Below are 19,238 nucleotides of genomic sequence, written 5' to 3'. Positions count from 1 at the left end.
GAATAAATAAAGCCTTATTTCACATAATTTGCGTTTAACTTTAATAAATGTGTCTCTTTGTTCCTGTTGCTTTGTAGTGAGGTCCCTATTTACCCACCTTATTCAGCTTTCTGTGCAGGCTTCTTCAATTTTTTTTTTAAACATTTCAGTTTTATTGAAAAGAGAATCAGGAGAAAACATACACAACACGCCATATGCAAGTACATTTGCAACAAATAAGCAATGCAAAATATTGATGAACTTATAAAGTGGGGATTATAGTATGTTGCTTATACAAAGTAAGTATCTGATAGGCAGAAACTAAACCTTAAGAACTAAGCCCATTTGGGAACAACCATTCGAACTGTTTCGCTAAGAACTTTTTGGCCTGAGGATCTGTTAGTAATTGTCGTACATACTTAGGTATATGGCCTTATATCTGTGTGGTTCATCGTCATACACTGCACATGGTATCGCATGCTAGAGAAGGATAGACAGAAAGGGGGGAGAGAAGAAGAAAGAAAAAGAAAAAATATATAGGGGGGCGGGGGAAGTGAAGTGAGTATTAAAGCAGTAACGTTCGCTGTCATCCCATTTCAATCATACAAAAAGAGTTGAGTCCTGCGAGAGGTCACACAGACTACACATCAACATTAGACTTTCTGCATTGTGTCTTCATATTCCTAGGAGTAACGAAAGATGAACCAAGGATGCCATGTACTTTGGCAGGCCTCGACTGACATTTTCTTGTGCCATGGTGTCCTCCATCTCACACACGTCTCTGACTTTCTTTAGCCAATCTACGATGGAGGGCACCCTCGCGGATCTCCAATGTATAGGTATCAATGACCTGGCCGCATTAATTAAGTGCTTGGTTAACGATTTCTTATATTTTGTGAGAGTGAGGTGATTAATGTGTAACAAGCAACAAGCTGCACTCAGTGATAACTTGGTCTCCGTTATAAAAAAAATTTGGATCAGTTTTTTAACGTTATCCCAAAAGGGGGTGATCAATGAGCACTGCCACTAAATGTGGAGCAATGTGCCTGGGGTTTTTGAGGATCCCACTTATGGAGTTTGTCAGGCGTGTTATACCAGTGTGTTAGCAGCTTGTAGCCTGTTTCTTGGATCATTACACTTATGGAACCTTTATGTGCTAGAATGCAGGCATACCTCCACTGTTTGTCTGTGATTTCCTCCCGCAGCTCCTCCGACCATCTCCTCCTGTACCCATCCGCTCCTCCACCTCCAGCCAGTTGTAACCATTTATATGAGACTGATGTGGCTTTGGCTAGGGGGTCGATCTCCAAGTCAGTCAGGGGTCTGTGGAAATCTGCTTTGTGTTCTTGTTTAGTTAAATAACTGCGTAGTTGAAAGTACGACCACCACCTTAATAGCGGAAGACCGCTGCCTAATTTCATTTTTTTTTTTCAATTAACAATTTTTATTAGACACGAGGTAACCCCCGTGCCATAAAAGGAACAGTACAGGGATGTCAGCAGAACATCAGCAGAAAAGAAAACAGTGCATAGCACATAACAGTACAATACAAGGCGAATATCAGGGGGAGCTCAGTAACTCCACTCATAAGCAGCCAACCTAAAAACACAATCTGCCAAAAGACAAAAGTAAGCACATGTAGAACAAGCCCCTAAGTAGCAGAGGCATAAGAAGAAACAAAAAGAGGGAGTCAAGAAAAAAAAAGGAAAGAAAAAAAAAAAGAGAAGAAGAAAGAGCAGAGAAAGGAGACTGCAAACGCAGGTAGACAGGGAGAGAAGATGAGGGGGGGGGGTTAAGGGGTGGCTCGACTCATGGCTCAAGGACGGATCCTCCTGACGATGCCACTCCGCCCAAACTGCATCATAAGTGTCCAAGCTATCACGCAACCTGGCCGTCATTTTCTTCATTCATTCAATATCTTTGATCCTGGCGTAGAGGTCAGATTGAGAGGGGGGGGGACAGGAGCTTCCAATGGAGGGCAACTAGGCATCTCGCAGCTGTCAATACATGCCTCAACAATTTCTTGGAGGACTTGGGGATCCGCAGGGCTGACACCCCTAGTAAAAACAGTTTCGGGGACCAGGGAACCGGCACTCCCAGGAGGCGAGACAACAACTGCTGGGTCTCCGTCCAAAACGGTACTATCTTGGGACAGGTCCAGTAAATGTGGTACAAGGTTCCCTTGGCTCCCTGACAACGCCAACACCTGTCTGAGCTGGATGGATAGATAGCGTGGAGGACAGCCGGCGTCATGTACCATAAATACAGTATTTTATAGGCATTCTCCTTATACAACGTACAAAGAGAGCTTTTTGCCGCCTGAGACCAGATCGTCTGCCACTCCGTCTCCGAGATCTCCTCCCCGAGCTCCCTCTCCCATCGCAGCATGTATGCATGCTTACCCTGGGTGGGGAAAGAGCGAGAGTTCAACAACCGATACATATCAGATATCAACCCGCGGCGAGCCGATCCCTCCAGTACCAGTTTTTCGAAAGGCGTTGGCGTTGAGAATTGGAGCCCGGGGGCAAATGATTGTGCATAGTGTCTTATCTGCAGATACCCATTGAACACCTGGCGGGGCAGGTCAAATTTCTTTTCATCAAATCAGAAAATGATAGGAGTTTCCGTGTTATGGGGTCCACTAAGTGGCCAAAGTGAAAAAGGTCACGTGATGCCCAAGCAGACGACATCTGGTGGGTCAAACTATCAGGCATCCTGGGGTTGAACAGGAAAGAGGTCAAAAGAGACCGCTCCGAGCTCAGGCTATGCGTCCGGGACAGTCTGCGCCAAAGCGTCCTGAGGTGAAGCATGGGCCCCAAAAGTCAGCCCGGATTCACCTCCGCGCCTGCATGTGGAACAAGCTATTCGGGTGCGCGGGGGCCATCCAGATTTTCTCGATTTCTGTCCATTTATTATAAGAGCGCTGAGGGAACCAAGAGGCAACGGCGCGCAGTTGAGCTGCCTGATAATATTTAAGCAGGTCAGGGGACCCCAATCCCCCGTCAGTGCGGGATGCTGTCAAAACCGTTCGGGGGACCCTGTGCCGCCCATAATTCCAGACGAAGCGAACCAGATCCGCTTGGAGCTTACATAGGTCCGCGTATGGGACTGGTATGGGCAACGTCTGGAATAGATAGAGGAGTTTGGGAAGGATGACCATCTTAACAGATGCCACCCTACCCAAAAGGGAAATGTGATGGGCCCTCCACTTCTGCAAAAGTCCTCTTATGGAACGATAGGGGGGGGAGTTAGCCTTATATAAAGAGTCAAAGGACAGGGTGATCTGCACCCCCAGGTACTTCAGACCCGCTGTAACCCAATGGTAGGGGAAGCACTGCTTCAGATGTCGAACCTCCTCATCGGGGATGTTAATGGGGAGAGCTACCGACTTGGCCGCATTTATCTTATAGCCTGACAGGGACCTATATAGATCGAGTTCAGCATGCAGGTTAGGCAGAGAGATTCTGAGTTGGGTCAGGGTCAGAATAACGTCGTCTGCAAAAAGCACCAGCTTGAATTCCCTACCTCGCACCGAAACACTCCGGATGTCCGGGTTCCTGCCCGCTGCCTAATTTCAATGCGGAAAAATCCTTAAACTTGCCTTCTGTGTAGCAGTCCCTCGCAAGCAGTGGGGTATTACCTTGTGCAGGATGGAACAGAGCATTATTAACGCCAGGTGTTAAGGCCATATTGTCCTTCAGGGGGCTGAGAGGGGTAGTGACAATTCTTTGTTTGGCGACGTACGTGTAGTCCTACCCCCTCAGGAGCTGACAAGGCTGACAAGCCTTCTAACAAGGCCCCTCCCCCAGGGGTCTCCCCATTAAGAACGGTTGGGCAGTTGGGCTGTGGTTATCCCTTGTTGTCAGAGGAGATGAAATCCTGATGGACAAGGGCATCTCCGCCACTATGTCCCCCTAGGAGGGAACTCCCGCAGCCCTCATCCAGGGTCCCCAGAGTCTCACAAATTTCCCATAGTTCCCTTGTCTGGTAAAGGACACTCTCTCACTGGAAATGGTTAGGTTAATGGTCGCTACCCAATTTTCTACGGACGGGGGGGCATGTGCTTGCCATTTTTGAGCAATTATCTTGCGTGCCTGAAAAAGGCATCTTAATATTGCTTCCAGGTTGCCAGGTGGAGCTTGATTGTCCTCCATGCATCCTAGCAGGCAGGTCAACGCCACTGGGTCGAGGGAAGACCCAAAACCCCTATTAATCCTCTCAGTTATCTCCACCCAATAGCTGTAGAGCTTTGGGCACCTCCAAACCATATGCAGGAAATCACCTTTACCTCCACATCTTGGGCATTCATTGTTTTGCCTCCACCCTAGTGTGAACAATTTTTGGGGGGTATAATATACCCTGTGCAATAGGAACAGGTGGGACAGTCTCTGCGCTGGAGCTATTGAGACCAAAGCTCCTCGATGCAGGATCTTGTCCCACTGTTCAGGGGTTACTGTCCCGACATCCCTTTCCCATCCTACTCTGCTCTTATTGGGGCCCGCTCGGCTTATTGCTTTAGTCCCCAGAGTGATGTATGTTACTGAAATTAGGCCTTTCGCTGTTCTTGCCTTAATTAGTCTAAGGAGGGCGGGAATCTGGGTCCATGTAAGTGTCTATGAGGCAAATTGTGATTGGATGGCATGGCGCACCTGGAGATATTTATAAAATGTCTTATTTGGAATGTTATATTCCCTTACCAATGCGGAAAATGGTTTTATGGTGACACCCTCGACTAAGTGTATTAACCTGGTTATACCCTGTCTCTCCCATTCCCCTGATTTCTCTATGTTCATCACTTCCTGTAAGTTTTTATTATTCCATAAAGGGGAAAATTCTGTTACCCCGGCATACCCCAATAAGGCCTTTGCTGTCTGCCATATTTTACTCACTAATTTTGTAGTCGGGCATTTATAGAAAAAGTCTGCCTCTAAAGCTTCCACAAGTAACCTATGGGGATTCCCTGCTAACAGCAATCGGCTATTGGGATTATCTAGCTCCGTGGTTCCACAACCCGCCAGATGCTGCAGCTGAGCTGCTACAAAGTATAGTCTAGGGTGTGGAACCGCCAAGCCCCCCTCTTTTACCGGCAGTTGTAATGTTTGCAGGCTAATCCGGGCTTGACCCCCCTCCATATTAGTTCCCTGAATAGCGTTTCCATTTTTTTGAACCACGTTTGCCCTAGCCAAATCGGAGAGTAATGGAGCAGATATAGTATCTGTGGCTGCCATATCATTTTTATTAAGTTGCAGCGTCCTGCTACATGACGGACCTTAGGAGTCTGCAGGAGCAGCCCCGCTCCATGGCAGAATCGATGGGGACAGAATGGCTACGGGCACTAGTAGCTTCCATGCAGGGAGCTTCCTCCTCTGCTTTGGCTGCTTCCCTTGTGAGACGCGCCCGGCGGGCACGTCCCCCAGAGTGCTTCAGCCCTTCACTCCCCTCTCCTGTGCAGAGTCAGTCAGAGAGCCCAGACATAGACCCTCCAGCCCAGCCAGCTCAGCCCCCCCCATCTCTGGTGCATGTGCTGGGAGGAATACCTGTCATGGGCGGAGCTCCATGGGACTGGGGTTTAATCCAGGGCTGCACAGTGGATTAAAGTGGTGGGAGTGGCAGGCCGGCGTGGGAGAAGTCGTCATGACCAGCCAGGCAGAGCAGCCGAAGACTCCCTCACGGCAGATCCCGGAAGGGACATCAGTTTATGGATAAAACCTATGTCCTCGTCTCAGGCCTCCACTTTATTTTTTCCAGCGGGGGACGGGAGTCCGACTGCCCCATGACAACCGGCCGCAAAACCGCGGGGACAGTGCTGGCAGTTCAATGAGGGTTCTTGCAGATTCGGCATTGGCTGCAAATATAAACACAATGCTCTCACTGTGGAGGGGCTCACCCCCTGTCTCGCTGTTTCAAGGCCGGCAGGGCCGTCCCAGTGATGTTGTCGGAAAAAGGCAAGACTCCAGTGAGGGTGGACAGGATGGCCCCTTTTCTAAGTGGATATCCGGACCGGCCTGCAGCCCAGTTATTGCAGGTGAGTTTCATCCTAGGTTTCTTAATCCCTTGCTCCCTTCCGTCACAGACAATTTGCGGTCAGCTTTGTTACACCCTGCTGTTGTTTCGGAGAAACTCGCTAAGGAGGTGTTTTTGGGCTGGATGTGTGGCCCTTTTTTTTTACCACCTTTTGGACCACCTTTGGGACCACCTTTTGGACAACTTGGAGGTCTCTCCTTTGGGTGTCGTTCCTAAAAAGGAGCTTAATACATTTTGGTAATGATGCTATTGACCCAGAGGCATGTGTGGTGTCTTACACCTCATTTGATGCTGCAGTTTTGTGGGTGCTGCGCTACGGTAAGGGTGCTTTCATTGAGTCGGCCTTTTGCTTGTTGCCGGTTAACCCATGCCGTTTTCACCTGTTGGGTTGTAGATAGTTGGGCTCTTTTTATGTGGATCGGTGCCTTCCTTTGGGTTGCTCCATATCTTGCACCTTTTTTGAGACTTTTAGCTCTTTCCTGGAACGGGTGGTTTGCAACGTGGCGGGTGTCATTTCAGTTATTAATTACTTGGATGGCTTTTTGTGCATTGGCCCTCCCTCTTCGAATTTATGTGGGATTCTCTTGGTTACAGTTCGGCACCTCGCTGAGCGTTTTGGGATTCCCCTCGCAGCTGACAAAAGAGGTCCGTTTGGTGTGTGGCAAAATAAAATATAGCTCCGGGAGTTACAGTTCCTCCTCGGCAAGCTGAATTTTGCTTGCCACATTATTCCGATGGGCAGAGTTTTTTATCGAAGGCTATCGGCAGCTATGGCTGGGGTACGTTCGCCTAGGCATTTTGTTCGGTTAAACAAGGCGCATAGGGCCGACCTGCAAGTGTGGCAAGTTTTTTTGGAAGCTTTCAATAGTCAGATACTATGGATGGAGGGGCCGGTCAGCAGTTATGATCTTGAACTCTTTACTGATGCCGCAGTGTCTACTAGATATGGAGCTTTCTTAGGGGGTCGTAGAGTGCAGAGCGCTGGCCTGCCAAATGGCGGGAGGCAGGCTTCCTGAACAATTTGGTGCTTCAGGAACTTTTTCTGGTTGTGGCCACCGTAGCAATCTGAGGGGAATCTTTTCGTAATAAAAAGATTTGTCTCCACTGTGACAACCTAGGGGTGATTCAGATCATCTACTCACTATCAGGGTCCTCCCCTCCTGTAATCTGGCTTCTACAACATATTGTTTTGTGTTGTTTTCAGCTAAATATTTTTCTTCATGCTGTTCATCTTGAACAAGTGTGAAGAATACATTGGCTGACGCTCTCTCTAATTTCCAGTTGGACAGGTTTCAGGAGTTGGCACCGGGCACGGAGCAACATGGAACTCCTAGTCCTTCTCGGCTGTGGCGGATTGTGTTGGAGTCACCTCCGTTTTGATTTGAGGCTCCTTGAGTAAGTCAACGTGGTATTTATACAATAAGGTCTGGAGAGAATGGGGAGAGCTTCTTTAGCGGGCAAGGGTGGATATGGGCAGCTCTGAAGTTAGACATCTATTTTGTGTCTAAGTTTTGTTGACGGAGTGACTATTTCCACCATGAACTGCAAATTGTCCTGGATTTTACCAAGGATACTTAGGTGAAACTGGCCCTGCATGGTCACCGAAAAGGAGCTTGTAGGCCGGATGGCAGGCGGCCAATCACTTTTGACATACTGCATATTTTGACATATTTGCACTTTTGACATATTTGTCCTGCTAAAAAATGCAGTGTTTTCTTTTGTTTTTGAAGTTCTGTTATTCCGTGCGGCTTTCGCCCTAGCCATTTATGGAGCTCTTAGGGTAGGTGAGTTGGTCAGTAAGTCAAAGGGGGCTTGTCAGCGGCAGACGTCTGCTGTGATGGCTCTTCAGTGGTCCTTTTTATCTGCCGATCTAGGATGGATCATGCGGGCGGGGGGGCGCATTTGCGATTGCTGAGGGTTCATGGCTCTCCCATCTGCCTAGTTTCCGCGGTAGTGGAATATTTACAGTTTTGTTGGGACTGTTTTTTTTCTAATCCATTCAGATGGTTCAGCCCTGTCCACTTTCCAGTTCGTGTCACATCGGGGCGGCCACTGAAGGGGTTTGGATAACGCGGTGGTAAAACGCATAGGCATGTGGGAGTAGACCAGTTTAGACTTTATGTTTGTCCTCATTTGGTTTAAGCATAACCGGGTTTAGTTTTTTGGGGCGTCTTATTGTTATTTATATTATGTGTGTTAATATGTGTTTTGGTTACAGTTTTCGTATTATGTGTTATGTTTATGTATTTCCTTTCAGGTCATGCTTGCCTCATTTGGGTTTTGGGTCACTCCTTCGTTCATTGGGGGCCAAGAGGGCTGACCTCAGACCTAATGGCCGCCAGCTGGGTTTCCCTGGGTCCAAGGCCAGCATCAAGTGGATAGGTGTTCCTGTAAAGTTGTGAAATAGGGTGGTCCCAGAGGTCCATAGGGTTTAACGATGGGACAGGTCCCCGGTTCTGGTCTTGCACACTGGTGGCAATGATCTGGGTGTCCGGTCCAGCCGACACCTCATTCAGGATATCAAGTTTGATGTCCTGTGGCTGCAGTTTGATTTTCCTAACACAGTGGTAGTTTGGTCAGACATTGTAGGCCGCACGCCTTGGTGTTTTGCCAGGTCTGTTAAAAAATTGAACAAGGCCAGGGTGAAGATCAATAAGGAAGTTGGCAGGTTTGTAGCATGCAACAGCGTATTGGTGGTTAGGCATAGGGAGCTGGAGGTGGATACGTGGCGGTATCTACGCAGCAATGGGGTGCTTCTTAATGTGGTAGGCATGGATCTGTGGTCTCTGGAATTACAAGATGGGATTCAGATGGCATTGCTTTTTTTGGCGGGGCACAAAGGTGTGAGGCTTCACACTTTGCGCTGTGGCGGTTGGGGTCTTTGGTGGCATTTTAAACTAACCTGCTGTGATGATGTTATTAGGGACCCATCTAAGGTTCGGAGTCACTTGTGGAATGCCAGTTATGGTGGATTTAACTGGTAATTACAATAGTGGTATCTGCAGAACGTGGTTCGTCCCCAAACCAATGTGATTTGGCTGTGGACCGTGGTAGTACTATGCAGATACAAAGTGATAATTTGATATTTGGTGGCAAAATCCCCAAATATCTGAATTTCACAAGCCTCCATTTTCTTTATATTGTAAAAGTAGAACTATACACAGTAGATTGGTCAGATCTGACCAATCTCGACAAAAAACAATGGGCCAGATTCACAAAGAGATACAATGGTGTATCTCCTGATACGCCGTCGTATCTATGCGACTGATTCATAGAATCAGTTACGCATAGATATTCCTAAGATCCGACAGGTGTAACTGTGTTACACCGTAGGATCTTAGGCTGCAATTCAAGGAATATGCAAATGAGGAGATACGCCGATTCAGAAACGAACGACCGGCCGGCGCTTTTTTTTTACGTCGTTTGCGTTCGGCTTTTTCCGGCGTATAGTTACCCCTGGGTCTATGAGGCGCAGCCAATGTTAAGTATGGCCGTCGTTCCCGCGACGAAATTTCAATTTTTTACGTAATTTGCGTAAGTCGTTCGCGAATACGGATGGACGTAATTTGCGTAAACGTCGAAAGCATGACGAGTTGCCAACGTCATTTGGAGCATGCGCACTGGGATTCATTCGCGGCCGGCGCATGCGCAGTTCGTTCGGCGCGGGGACGCGCATCATTTAGATGATACACGCCCCCTACCTGCCGAATTTGAATTCCGCCGGGTAGTTTACGCTACGCCGCCGCAACTTTACAGGCAAGTGCTTTGTGAATACAGCACTTGCCTGAAAAACTTGAGGCGGCGTAACGTAAATGAGTTACGTTACGCCAGCAGAAAGATCCGCTGATCTTTCTGAATCTGGCCCATTGAATTTAACTTTTTTGCGACCACAAAATCATGGATCATATCCATGTTTAAATTGTATGCAATGCAATTCAATGATAAAGGGAAAGTTTTTGACACATCCACATAGAAGCAATAACATTCAAATAAAGGGATATTATACATGTCAATCCTCTTATGTGATATATGTTATAAAATGTCCTTGTGGTTATTTATACAATGGTGATAAAACACAAGAAGCCAAGGCATGGGCGTCTGCTGAAATTTTTTCAGGGAGGGGTGCTTCAGCAGTGGCGATACACACTTTTAACCCTTTTAACCCACTTTTAACACGCATTTAACCCTTTCTTCAAATGCTGGCGGGGGTGAAAAGCGCCCCACTAGCGGCCGAATAGTGCAGCTAAAACAATGGTAAAGCGTCACTTTACCGATAACGCGGCCAGCTGGCAGTGTGAAATAGCTCTTGAGATAATTCAGCTTCACTCCATGCCCATATAAATATAGCCTAGAGAATTTACAGAACCCCCTTCAGCACAGATGGACCCCACCTGCAGCACGGACTCCCCCTTCAGCACAGACCCCTCCATTCAGCACAGATGGACCCCCCATTCTGCACAGAACACTCCATTCAGCACAAATGGACCCCCCTTCAGCACAGACCCCCCCATTACGCACAGAACCCTCCATTCAGCACAAACCCACCTTCAGCACAGATGGAGCCCCTTTAAGCACAGACCCCCCTTCAGCACATACCCCCCTTCAGTACAGACCCCCCCATCAGCACACATGAACCCGCCATTCAGCACAAACCCCCCTCCCCCATCCCATTCAGTACCTCAGATCGGCACAGCAGGTTCCCCCCCCTGTGTACATATAAACACTGGAGGGGAGGCAGCTTCACTCTGCTCGCTGTGCCTGTGTGACATCCAACCCGGGACCGTTTAGACAGCCCGTGGTCGCAAAACTCTTCAACACCTTATCGATTTTCCAGGGGGGGTCAATTGCCCCCCCTTGCCCTATGGAGCGGACGCCCATGAGCCAAGGATAGAATTGCCAGATACAAGTATTCAGTAAGGGATAAACTTACAAAACTACCATTGGCTAGACCAGTGGTTCTCAACCTTCTATTGCCGTGACCCCTTGATGAAATTTCCCGAGTTTTGGGGACCCCTAACAGTAAAATTATTTTCATAGTGTAGGTTGTCAGCACCCAAGGCAAGGCAAGTAATTTGCGCCCCTAACTCATGGACATTTAGCGCTCCCTGAGTCCTTTTAATGGCAACTATAATCACAGGTAGTGTTACTCACTGTGTCTCCGACTTTGTGGTGTCTCGTAGCAGTGCCACCTATGCCTAAATCAAGAGATAGGGTCTCCTCCAGCCCTTCCCATCTCACATTCCTCACCAGTCAGCTGATCTCTAGTCTCTGCCCCCAGCTATGCCATTTACTAAATGGTGCCTGCGAAGAGGCTGAGTGGGCGGCTGTGGGCTCCAAGAACAGCCCAGCTGGGTGGCAACAGCCTCCAGGGACAGCCCTGCTGGGTGGTCGCTAAAAGGCTGAGAACAGCCCAAGATACGGTGACCCCTGGCAAATATTCGTTTTGAGAACCACTGGCCTAGACATTATGTTGAAATGGGACACTCCGTGTCACAAGTGAAATATATGGTCATTGATGCAGTTCCCCTAAGTAGACAGGGGGGGGGGGGAGAGAAATAACTCTAAAAAGATTGGAAGTACATACATAGATTGAATACTTTACAACCAAGAATTTAAACTTGGACTTTGACTTACATTTATTTCTATAGACCCCTAAAATACTAACTGGGAGGACATATGTATTTATTTATATATATTTTTAGAGTTTTATAAATATCTTTGAAATACATTTTTACAAAATCAATAATCTAGGTTCATTGAGGTATCTCATACCCTCTAAATATGGATTGTAATTGTAAATAGAGGGCCAGATCCACAGAGCGAGTACGCCGGTGTATCTACTGATACGCCGGCGTACTTTCAAATTTCCTGCGTCGTATCTTTAGTTTGAATCCTCAAACCAAGATACGACAGCTTCTGGCTACGATCCGACAGGCGTACGGCTACGTACGCCTTCGGATCGTAGGTGCAATACTTCGGCGCCCGCTGGGTGGAGTTTGCGTCGTTTTCCGCGTCGGGTATGCAAATTAGCAATTTACGACGATCCACGAACGTACGCGCGGCCGTCGCATTTTCTAACGTCGTCTGTAGTCGGCTTTTTCCGGCGTATAGTTAAAGATGGTATTTTTCGGCGTATAGATAGACTTGCCATGTTAAGTATGGCAGTCGTTCCCTCGTCGAAATTTGAATTTTTTTTTTTTTGCGTAAGTCGTCCGTGAATAGGGATGGACGTAACTCACGTCTGATGTTGTTGCAACGTCATTTCGCGCAAAGCATGGTGGGAAATTTCTGGACGACGCATGCGCAGTTCAATCGGCGCAGGGACGCGCTTCATTTAAATGAAACCCGCCCCCTGATCGCCGATTTGAATTCCGCCGCCAAAAATACACTACGCCGCCATAACTTACGGCGCAAAATCTTTGTGGATTTGAAAGTACGCCAGGTAAGGTACGGCGGCGTAGCGTATCTCTGATACGCGGCGCAAGTGTAAATGTATGTGGATCTGGCCCATAATGTATAATTTATGAGTAATAATATTAATATTTTGTTGCTTGATTTGTATGTATATTTATATTTCAATATTAGGTTAAATGGAGCTTTTTCTGTGTGATTTGGTGGGTGACTACATCTCGTTGTGCCATCTCTGGAATTTAGGATGAAGTCATTTTGACAATTTGTATTGATTAATTAGTTAGATGATGCCTAATGAATTTCTGGTGTGAAATGTAACACTATAAAATAATGTCATTATACATCGTGTTTCTATCTGAAGAAGAGCGTAATCTTTACAGCCCGAAACTTTTATTTGGAACGACATGATTGATATGTAATTTATTACATGTGAAACAATACATTTTAAGTGCCGCAATCCCTGGACTGTTTCTTTATATATGGCCTTTGGGAAGGATACCACACCTGAGAAATTATATATATATATATATATTTAAATTTTTTTATTTATGTATTTATCATTTGGACATTTCAATTTTTTATTTAATTTAGTGTAATTTCTATTTCCTGTAATGTATTGTGACATTGTTAGTACTCAAACAAAAGCATTCAATAAGAACATATTATTCTTTATGTCGTCAGTTGGTCTCATTTTCTGGCTTTTGTTTCTTTTCTTCCTCATAAGGGGGAGGTTGCTGAGGTTGAGTGAAGGGATTCATGGTGGTGTTTGGTGCCAAATTTGAGGGAGGCATGGACACCACATAATCATTCTGAATTGTAAACATCTGAAATAAAAGATAAACAGCATTTTTGTAGTTTCTTAGTCATCTAATTCAAATAAAATATACAGGGGCAGATCCACAAAGCGAGTACGCCGGCGTATCTACTGATACGCCGACGTACTTTCAAATTTCCCGCGTCGTATCTTTGGTTTGAATCCTCAAACCAAGATACGACGGCATCTGGGTTAGATCCGACAGGCGTACGCCTTCGGATCTTAGATGCAATACTTCGGCGTCCGCTGGGTGGAGTTCGCGTCGTTTTCCACGTCGAGTATGCAAATTAGCTATTTCCGACGATCCACGAACGTACGCGCGGCCGTAGCATTCTTTTACGTCGTCTCTAGTCGGCTTTTTCTGGCGTATAGTTAAAGCTGCTGTTTTGCGGCGTATAGTTAGACTTGCCATGTTAAGTATAGCCGTCGTTCCCGCGTTTAATTTGCATTTTTTTTTTTTTTTTTGCGTAAGTCGTCCGTGAATCGAGATGGACGTAATTCACGTCTATGTTAAAAAAAATGACATCCTTGCGACGTCATTTAGCGCAATGCACGGCGGGAAATTTAGGGACGGCGAATGCGCAGTTCATTCGGCGTGGGGACGCGTTTCATTTATATGAAACACGCCCCCTAATCGCCGATTTGAATTACGGCCATTACACCGCCAGAGACAGACTACGCAGCCGTAACTTACGGCGCAAAATCTTTAAGGATTCGAACTAAAGCCAGGTAAGGTACGGCGGCGTAGCGTATCTCTGATACGCTGCGCGGGTGCAGATCTCTGTGGATCTGCCACACAGGGTGCCCCCCCACCTCTGGCCACATGCGGTATTGCATGGAACAAATTATTATCGTTTCCATTGACTTCTAAGGGGAAACTCGATTTGATATGCGAGTGCTTTTGGATTAAGTTGGGGGCTGTGAATTTTTTTTCTTAAACTTCCCTCTTAACCACTTAACCCCCGGACCATATTGCTGGTCAAAGACCAGAGCACTTTTTGCTATTCGGCCCTGCGTCGCTTTAACTGACAATTGCGCGGTCGTGCGACGTGGCTCCCAAATAAAATTGGCGTCCTTTTTTCCCCACAAATAAAGCTTTCTTTTGGTGGTATTTGATCACCTCTTCGGTTTTTAGTTTTTGCGCTATAAACTAAAATAGAGCGTCAATTTTGAAAAAAATGAATATTTTTTACTTTTTGCTATAATAAATATCCCCCAAAAATATATAAAAAAACATTTTTTTTTCCTCAGTTTAGGCCGATATGTATTCTTCTACATATTTTTCGTAAAAAAAAATCGCAATAAGCGTTTATTGATTGGTTTGCGCAAAAGTTATAGCGTTTACAAAATAGGGGGTAGTTTTATGGCATTTTTATAAAAAAAAAATCTTACTAGTAATGGCGGCGATCAGCAATTTTTTTTCGGTACTGCGACATTATGGCGGACACTTTTGACACATTTTTGGGACCATTGGCATTTTTATAGCGATCAGTGCTATAAAAATGCATTGGATTACTATAAAAATGCCACTGGCAGTGAAGGGGTTAACACTAGGGGGCGGGGAAGGGGTTAAGTATGTTCCCTGGGTGTGTTCTAACTGTAGTCGGGGGTGGACTGACATGGGGAAATGACTGATCTTCTGTTAATACATTGTATGAACAGAAGATCAGCATTTCTCTTCCTGACAGGAGACACACACAGCTCCCGGTCCTCGCTCTGTAACGAGCCATCGAGTGTGCCCGGCGGCGATCGCGCCCGCCGGGCCTGCGCGAGAGCCGACGTATAGCTACGGGCTCTCGCGCAGGGGAACCGACCTGCCGCCGACCTGCGGGGAATGGGCGTTCCTATTCAGAGGGCTCGTGATTGACGGCCAGCTATGGCGCATCACGCTTCACGAAAATAGCTAGAGTAGGTCTCGGCTCTTCCCGGCGCTATACGGCGCCTGCGCACAGACATCGGAGCTGACTGCGCAGGCGCCATGAAGAGCAAACACCTATTTCGGCTATTTCCGTGACGCGCCATAGCCGGACGTCAATCACGAGCCCTCTGCATAGGAACGCCCATTCCCCTGAAACTTTACTACGCGATTACAAAAAATATAAAGGCATACTGTAGCTCACGCTACTATGCTGAATGAGATGCTAGAAAAAAAATTAGGGAGAACCCCCGCTTTAAAATTGTTATATGCCGATAAATACGGTATTTACCCCACAGCAGATGACAGTTGCAAAATTAATTCACCTTATTTCTGCATGTAAAAAAGAGAACCCTTTTAAAATGATTTTAGTTTGGCCTTTACTGATCACAAGGCCTCTTGCTATGATCTTACCGGAGGGGCAGTTACTGGAATTTCTTTCACAGCCCGACACCCAAATACCGATATGGAGACCGACACGCAGAACATCAGCAGGTTCATCACAAGAATGAACGAGATAACAGTAAATCCATCAGACTGTAAAAGATTTAAAGAGAACCAATGCAGAATAGTTATATAATCAGAAAATGTTGATAACGTACAAACAAGACATGGTTGTATAGATCAGCATTTGCAATAGATTCAATTACTAGCAAAAACTGGAAAAGTTGGGGATTTAAACAATGATAAAGTGAAAGAAGTTACAAAATACACCCCTATTTTGCACTCTTTAAATTATACAACTAAATCCACAATCCAAAAAAACGACATAAATAAGTGACACTTTCAAGTGTTGAATTGATATGCAGCGGATAAAATAAGTATTAAACACGTCACCATTTTTCTAGGTGAATATATTTCTAAAGGTGCTCTTGACATGAAATTGTCACCACATGTCAGTAACAACCAATGCAATCCATACATACAAAGAAACCAAAACAAATAAGTTCAGAAATTAAGTTATGTGTAATAAAATGGAATGACACAGGGAAAAAGTATTGGACACATGAAGAAAGGGAAGTGCAAAAAGGAATGCCAAGACATCAGCTGAAATCTATCACTAATTAGAAACTAATTCTGGCCCTTGTTAGTGCAAATTAAAGTGATTGTAAAGTCTTATTTCTTTTTAACAAACAAACATGTTATACTTACTAGTGTTGCTCACGAATATTCGTTACGAATGTGGCATATTCGAATATTCGCGAATAACTCGAATTTCGCGGCCAAAATTCGCTATTCCGAATATTCATATTTTTTAAAATTTATTTTTAAAACAGATCACATCCTATCGACATCTAAAAGCATTGCTGGTATGATTAGAGACCCTGGGCCGAGTAGCTAAGCTGAGGAGATCCTTTTATGTTGCCGAATATTCGCAATCGCGAATATTCGATTTCCGAATATTCGCGAATACTTTCTCCGCCCTTCTTTTGCATCAGAGCCAATCAGAGTTCTCCTACCACAGTTGTCAAAATTTCGCAATCAATTTCGCATTCGCATTAGCGAAATTTCGATAAAATATCACGAATATTTGCGAATACTTTCTCCGCCCTTCTTTTGCATCAGAGCCAATCAGAGTTCTCCTACCACAGTTGTCAAAATTTCGCAATCAATTTCGCATTCGCATTAGCGAAATTTCGATAAAATATCACAAATATTCGCGAATACTTTCTCCGCCCTTCTTTTGCATCAGAGCCAATCAGAGTTCTCCTACCACAGTTGTCAAAATTTCGCATTAGCAAAATTTCGCAAACATTTTTTTTTTATAAAATATCACGAATATTCGATTTTAGCAAATATTTCACGAATATTCGTCTATATATTCGTGATATATCGCGAAATCGAATATGGCGTATTCCGCTCAACACTAATACTTACCTGCTCTGTGCAGTAATTTTGCACAGGGCAGCCTGGATCCTCCTCTTCTCAGGGTTTCTGGCTGGAGCTCCTGGCCCCTCCCTCCCAATGAATGCTGCCCCCAGAGCAAGCAGCTTGCTATGAGGGCACCCGAGCTGAGCTGCAGCTCTGTGTATCCATTCAGACACAAAGCCACGGTTTGGCCCCACCTACTCTCTCTCCTGATTGGATAACAGAGTTTGGTTCACAGCTGCAGGGGCCAATGGCACCTCTGCTGTGTCTCAGACAATCAGGAGGGAGAGTCCCAGACAGAGAGACACTCATGGACATTGCTGGATAGAGATGGGCTCAGTTGAGTATTAGGGGAGCTGAGGGGGGGTGCTGCTGCACACAGAAGGGTTTTTATCATAATGCATAGAATGCATTAAGATCAAAAACCTTCTGCCTTTACAACCACTTTAATATCAGCTGGTTCAGTCTGAACTAATGGGCTATAAAATGATGTCTCATTACCAAGGTAAGGTTCTGAATGTTCCAGTGAGTACTGTTGGGGCCATAAACTGTAATTGGAAAGAACGTAATTTCAACATAAACCTGCCATGACCAGGTGCTCATCGCAAGATTCCTGACAGAGGAGTGAAAAAAATTCAGAAGAGTTGTCCAAGAGCCAAGGAGCACTCGTAAGAGCTTTAGAAAGACCTGGTTTTAGCAGGTATAATTGGTTCTAAGAAAACAATAAATAACGCACTCCACTGCCATGGCCTGTATGTACGCTCACCACACAAGACTCCATTGCTGGAGAAAAAGCATGTTGAAAGCTTGTTTAATGTTTGCAGCACAACATTTAGACAAGCCTGTTTATGGGGAGAATATAATCTGGTCAGATGAGACCAAAATTGAACTCTTTGGATGCCATAATACATGGAGGTCACCCCAAAAACACCCCAATACCAAACACAAAGCAAAGGAAACTCTCAATTGGTTTCAAAGAAAGAAAAATAAAACTGCTAGAATGACCCTTTAAAAGTCTATAGGAGAAATTAAAAGTGCTAATTTTAAATTTCATACCTGGGGGTGTCTATAGTATGCCTGTAAAGTAGCCCATTTTTTCCGTTTTTTATTAACAATCTCTGCACAAAATTTCTTTTTTTTCCTTTTAGAAATGTTATTTAAAACTACTCACGGCTATAATGAATTGTGGGGTCCCAGCAATACAGATAAAAGTCATTGAAAAAAAAAACATCATGGGTTCCCCCTTTAGTCTATTACCAGGCCTTTTGGGTCTGGTATGAATATTAAGGGGAACCCTGAACCAATTTTTTTAAAAAAATGCGTGGGGGTCCCCCCAAATTCCATATCAGGCCCTTCAGGCCTGGTATGGATATTAAGGGGAACCCTGCGCCATTTTTTTTTTATGATTTAGGGGTCCCCCTCAAAATCCATACCAGACCCTTCAGGTCTGGTATAGATTTTAAGGGGAACCCCGCGCCAAAATAAAAAAAATGGAGTGGGGTTCCCCCCAAAAATCCATACCAGACCCTTATCCGACCATGAAACCTGGCAGGCCGCAGGAAAAGAGGGGGACGAAAGAGCGCCCCCCCTCCTGAACCATACCAGGCCACATGCCCTCAACATGGGGAGGATGTCCCCATGTTGATGGGGACAAGGGCCTCATCCCCGCAACCCTTGCCCGGTGGTTGTGGGGGTCTGCGTGCTGGGGGCTTATTGGAATCTGGAAGCCCCCTTTAACAAGGGGGAACTCCAGATCCCGCCCCCCCCCCATGTGAATTGGTAAGGGTACCCCTACCATTTCACAAAAAAAGTGTCAAAATGTTAAAAACCACAGGAGACAGCTTGGGACAAGTCTATTGTTTAAAAAAAAAAAGAAAAGAAAAAAAGAAAAAGAAAAAAAGATTCCAGCGATGTAATCCATTCTCGATCTCCAGCGAGGATACGATGCACACAATCCTGCCTCCACAGGAGGCACCCGACAAATGACGCGCTCCAGCCTGACAACTCTTATATAGCTGAAGGCAGGGCCACCTGTGAAGCAAGGGGAAACACAGGGGTTACCCAGTGACGTGTACGGATGACCCTGCCCCCCTCTAACGCAACGCAGTTTTCCCGTTGCATACACATCACTGGGGCGGGGTCACCCACACACATGACAGGTGGCCCTGCCCTCAGCTATATAAGAGCTGTCAGGCTAGAGCGCGTGATTTATCGGGTGCCTCCCAT

At 45.8% G+C, this 19,238-nt stretch overlaps 1 protein-coding gene across 2 annotated transcripts in view; it reads right to left on the bottom strand.

Annotated features, from left to right (window-relative positions):
• Positions 1-12,762: 12,762 nt before the first annotated feature.
• The window catches only part of LOC120909285 (membrane-spanning 4-domains subfamily A member 4D-like), a 56,081-nt gene continuing 49,605 nt past the window's right edge, over positions 12,763-19,238 (bottom strand). The window contains exons 5-6 of one of the 2 annotated variants that reach the window (XM_040321027.1): positions 15,558-15,680; positions 12,763-13,238 (exon numbers count right to left, since the gene is read on the bottom strand). In XM_040321027.1, coding sequence (XP_040176961.1) covers positions 13,092-13,238; positions 15,558-15,680 — 270 coding nt within the window. In that variant the 3' untranslated portion in view covers positions 12,763-13,091. The remainder of the gene's footprint in view (positions 13,239-15,557; positions 15,681-19,238) is intronic. The other variant, XM_040321026.1, reaches the window with a different exon arrangement.

Source organism: Rana temporaria, chromosome 8 (assembly GCF_905171775.1).
Source record: "Rana temporaria chromosome 8, aRanTem1.1, whole genome shotgun sequence".
Taxonomy (NCBI): domain Eukaryota; kingdom Metazoa; phylum Chordata; class Amphibia; order Anura; family Ranidae; genus Rana; species Rana temporaria.
Note: the sequence above shows the minus strand (reverse complement) of the source record. Positions and strands in the feature narration are given on the sequence as shown.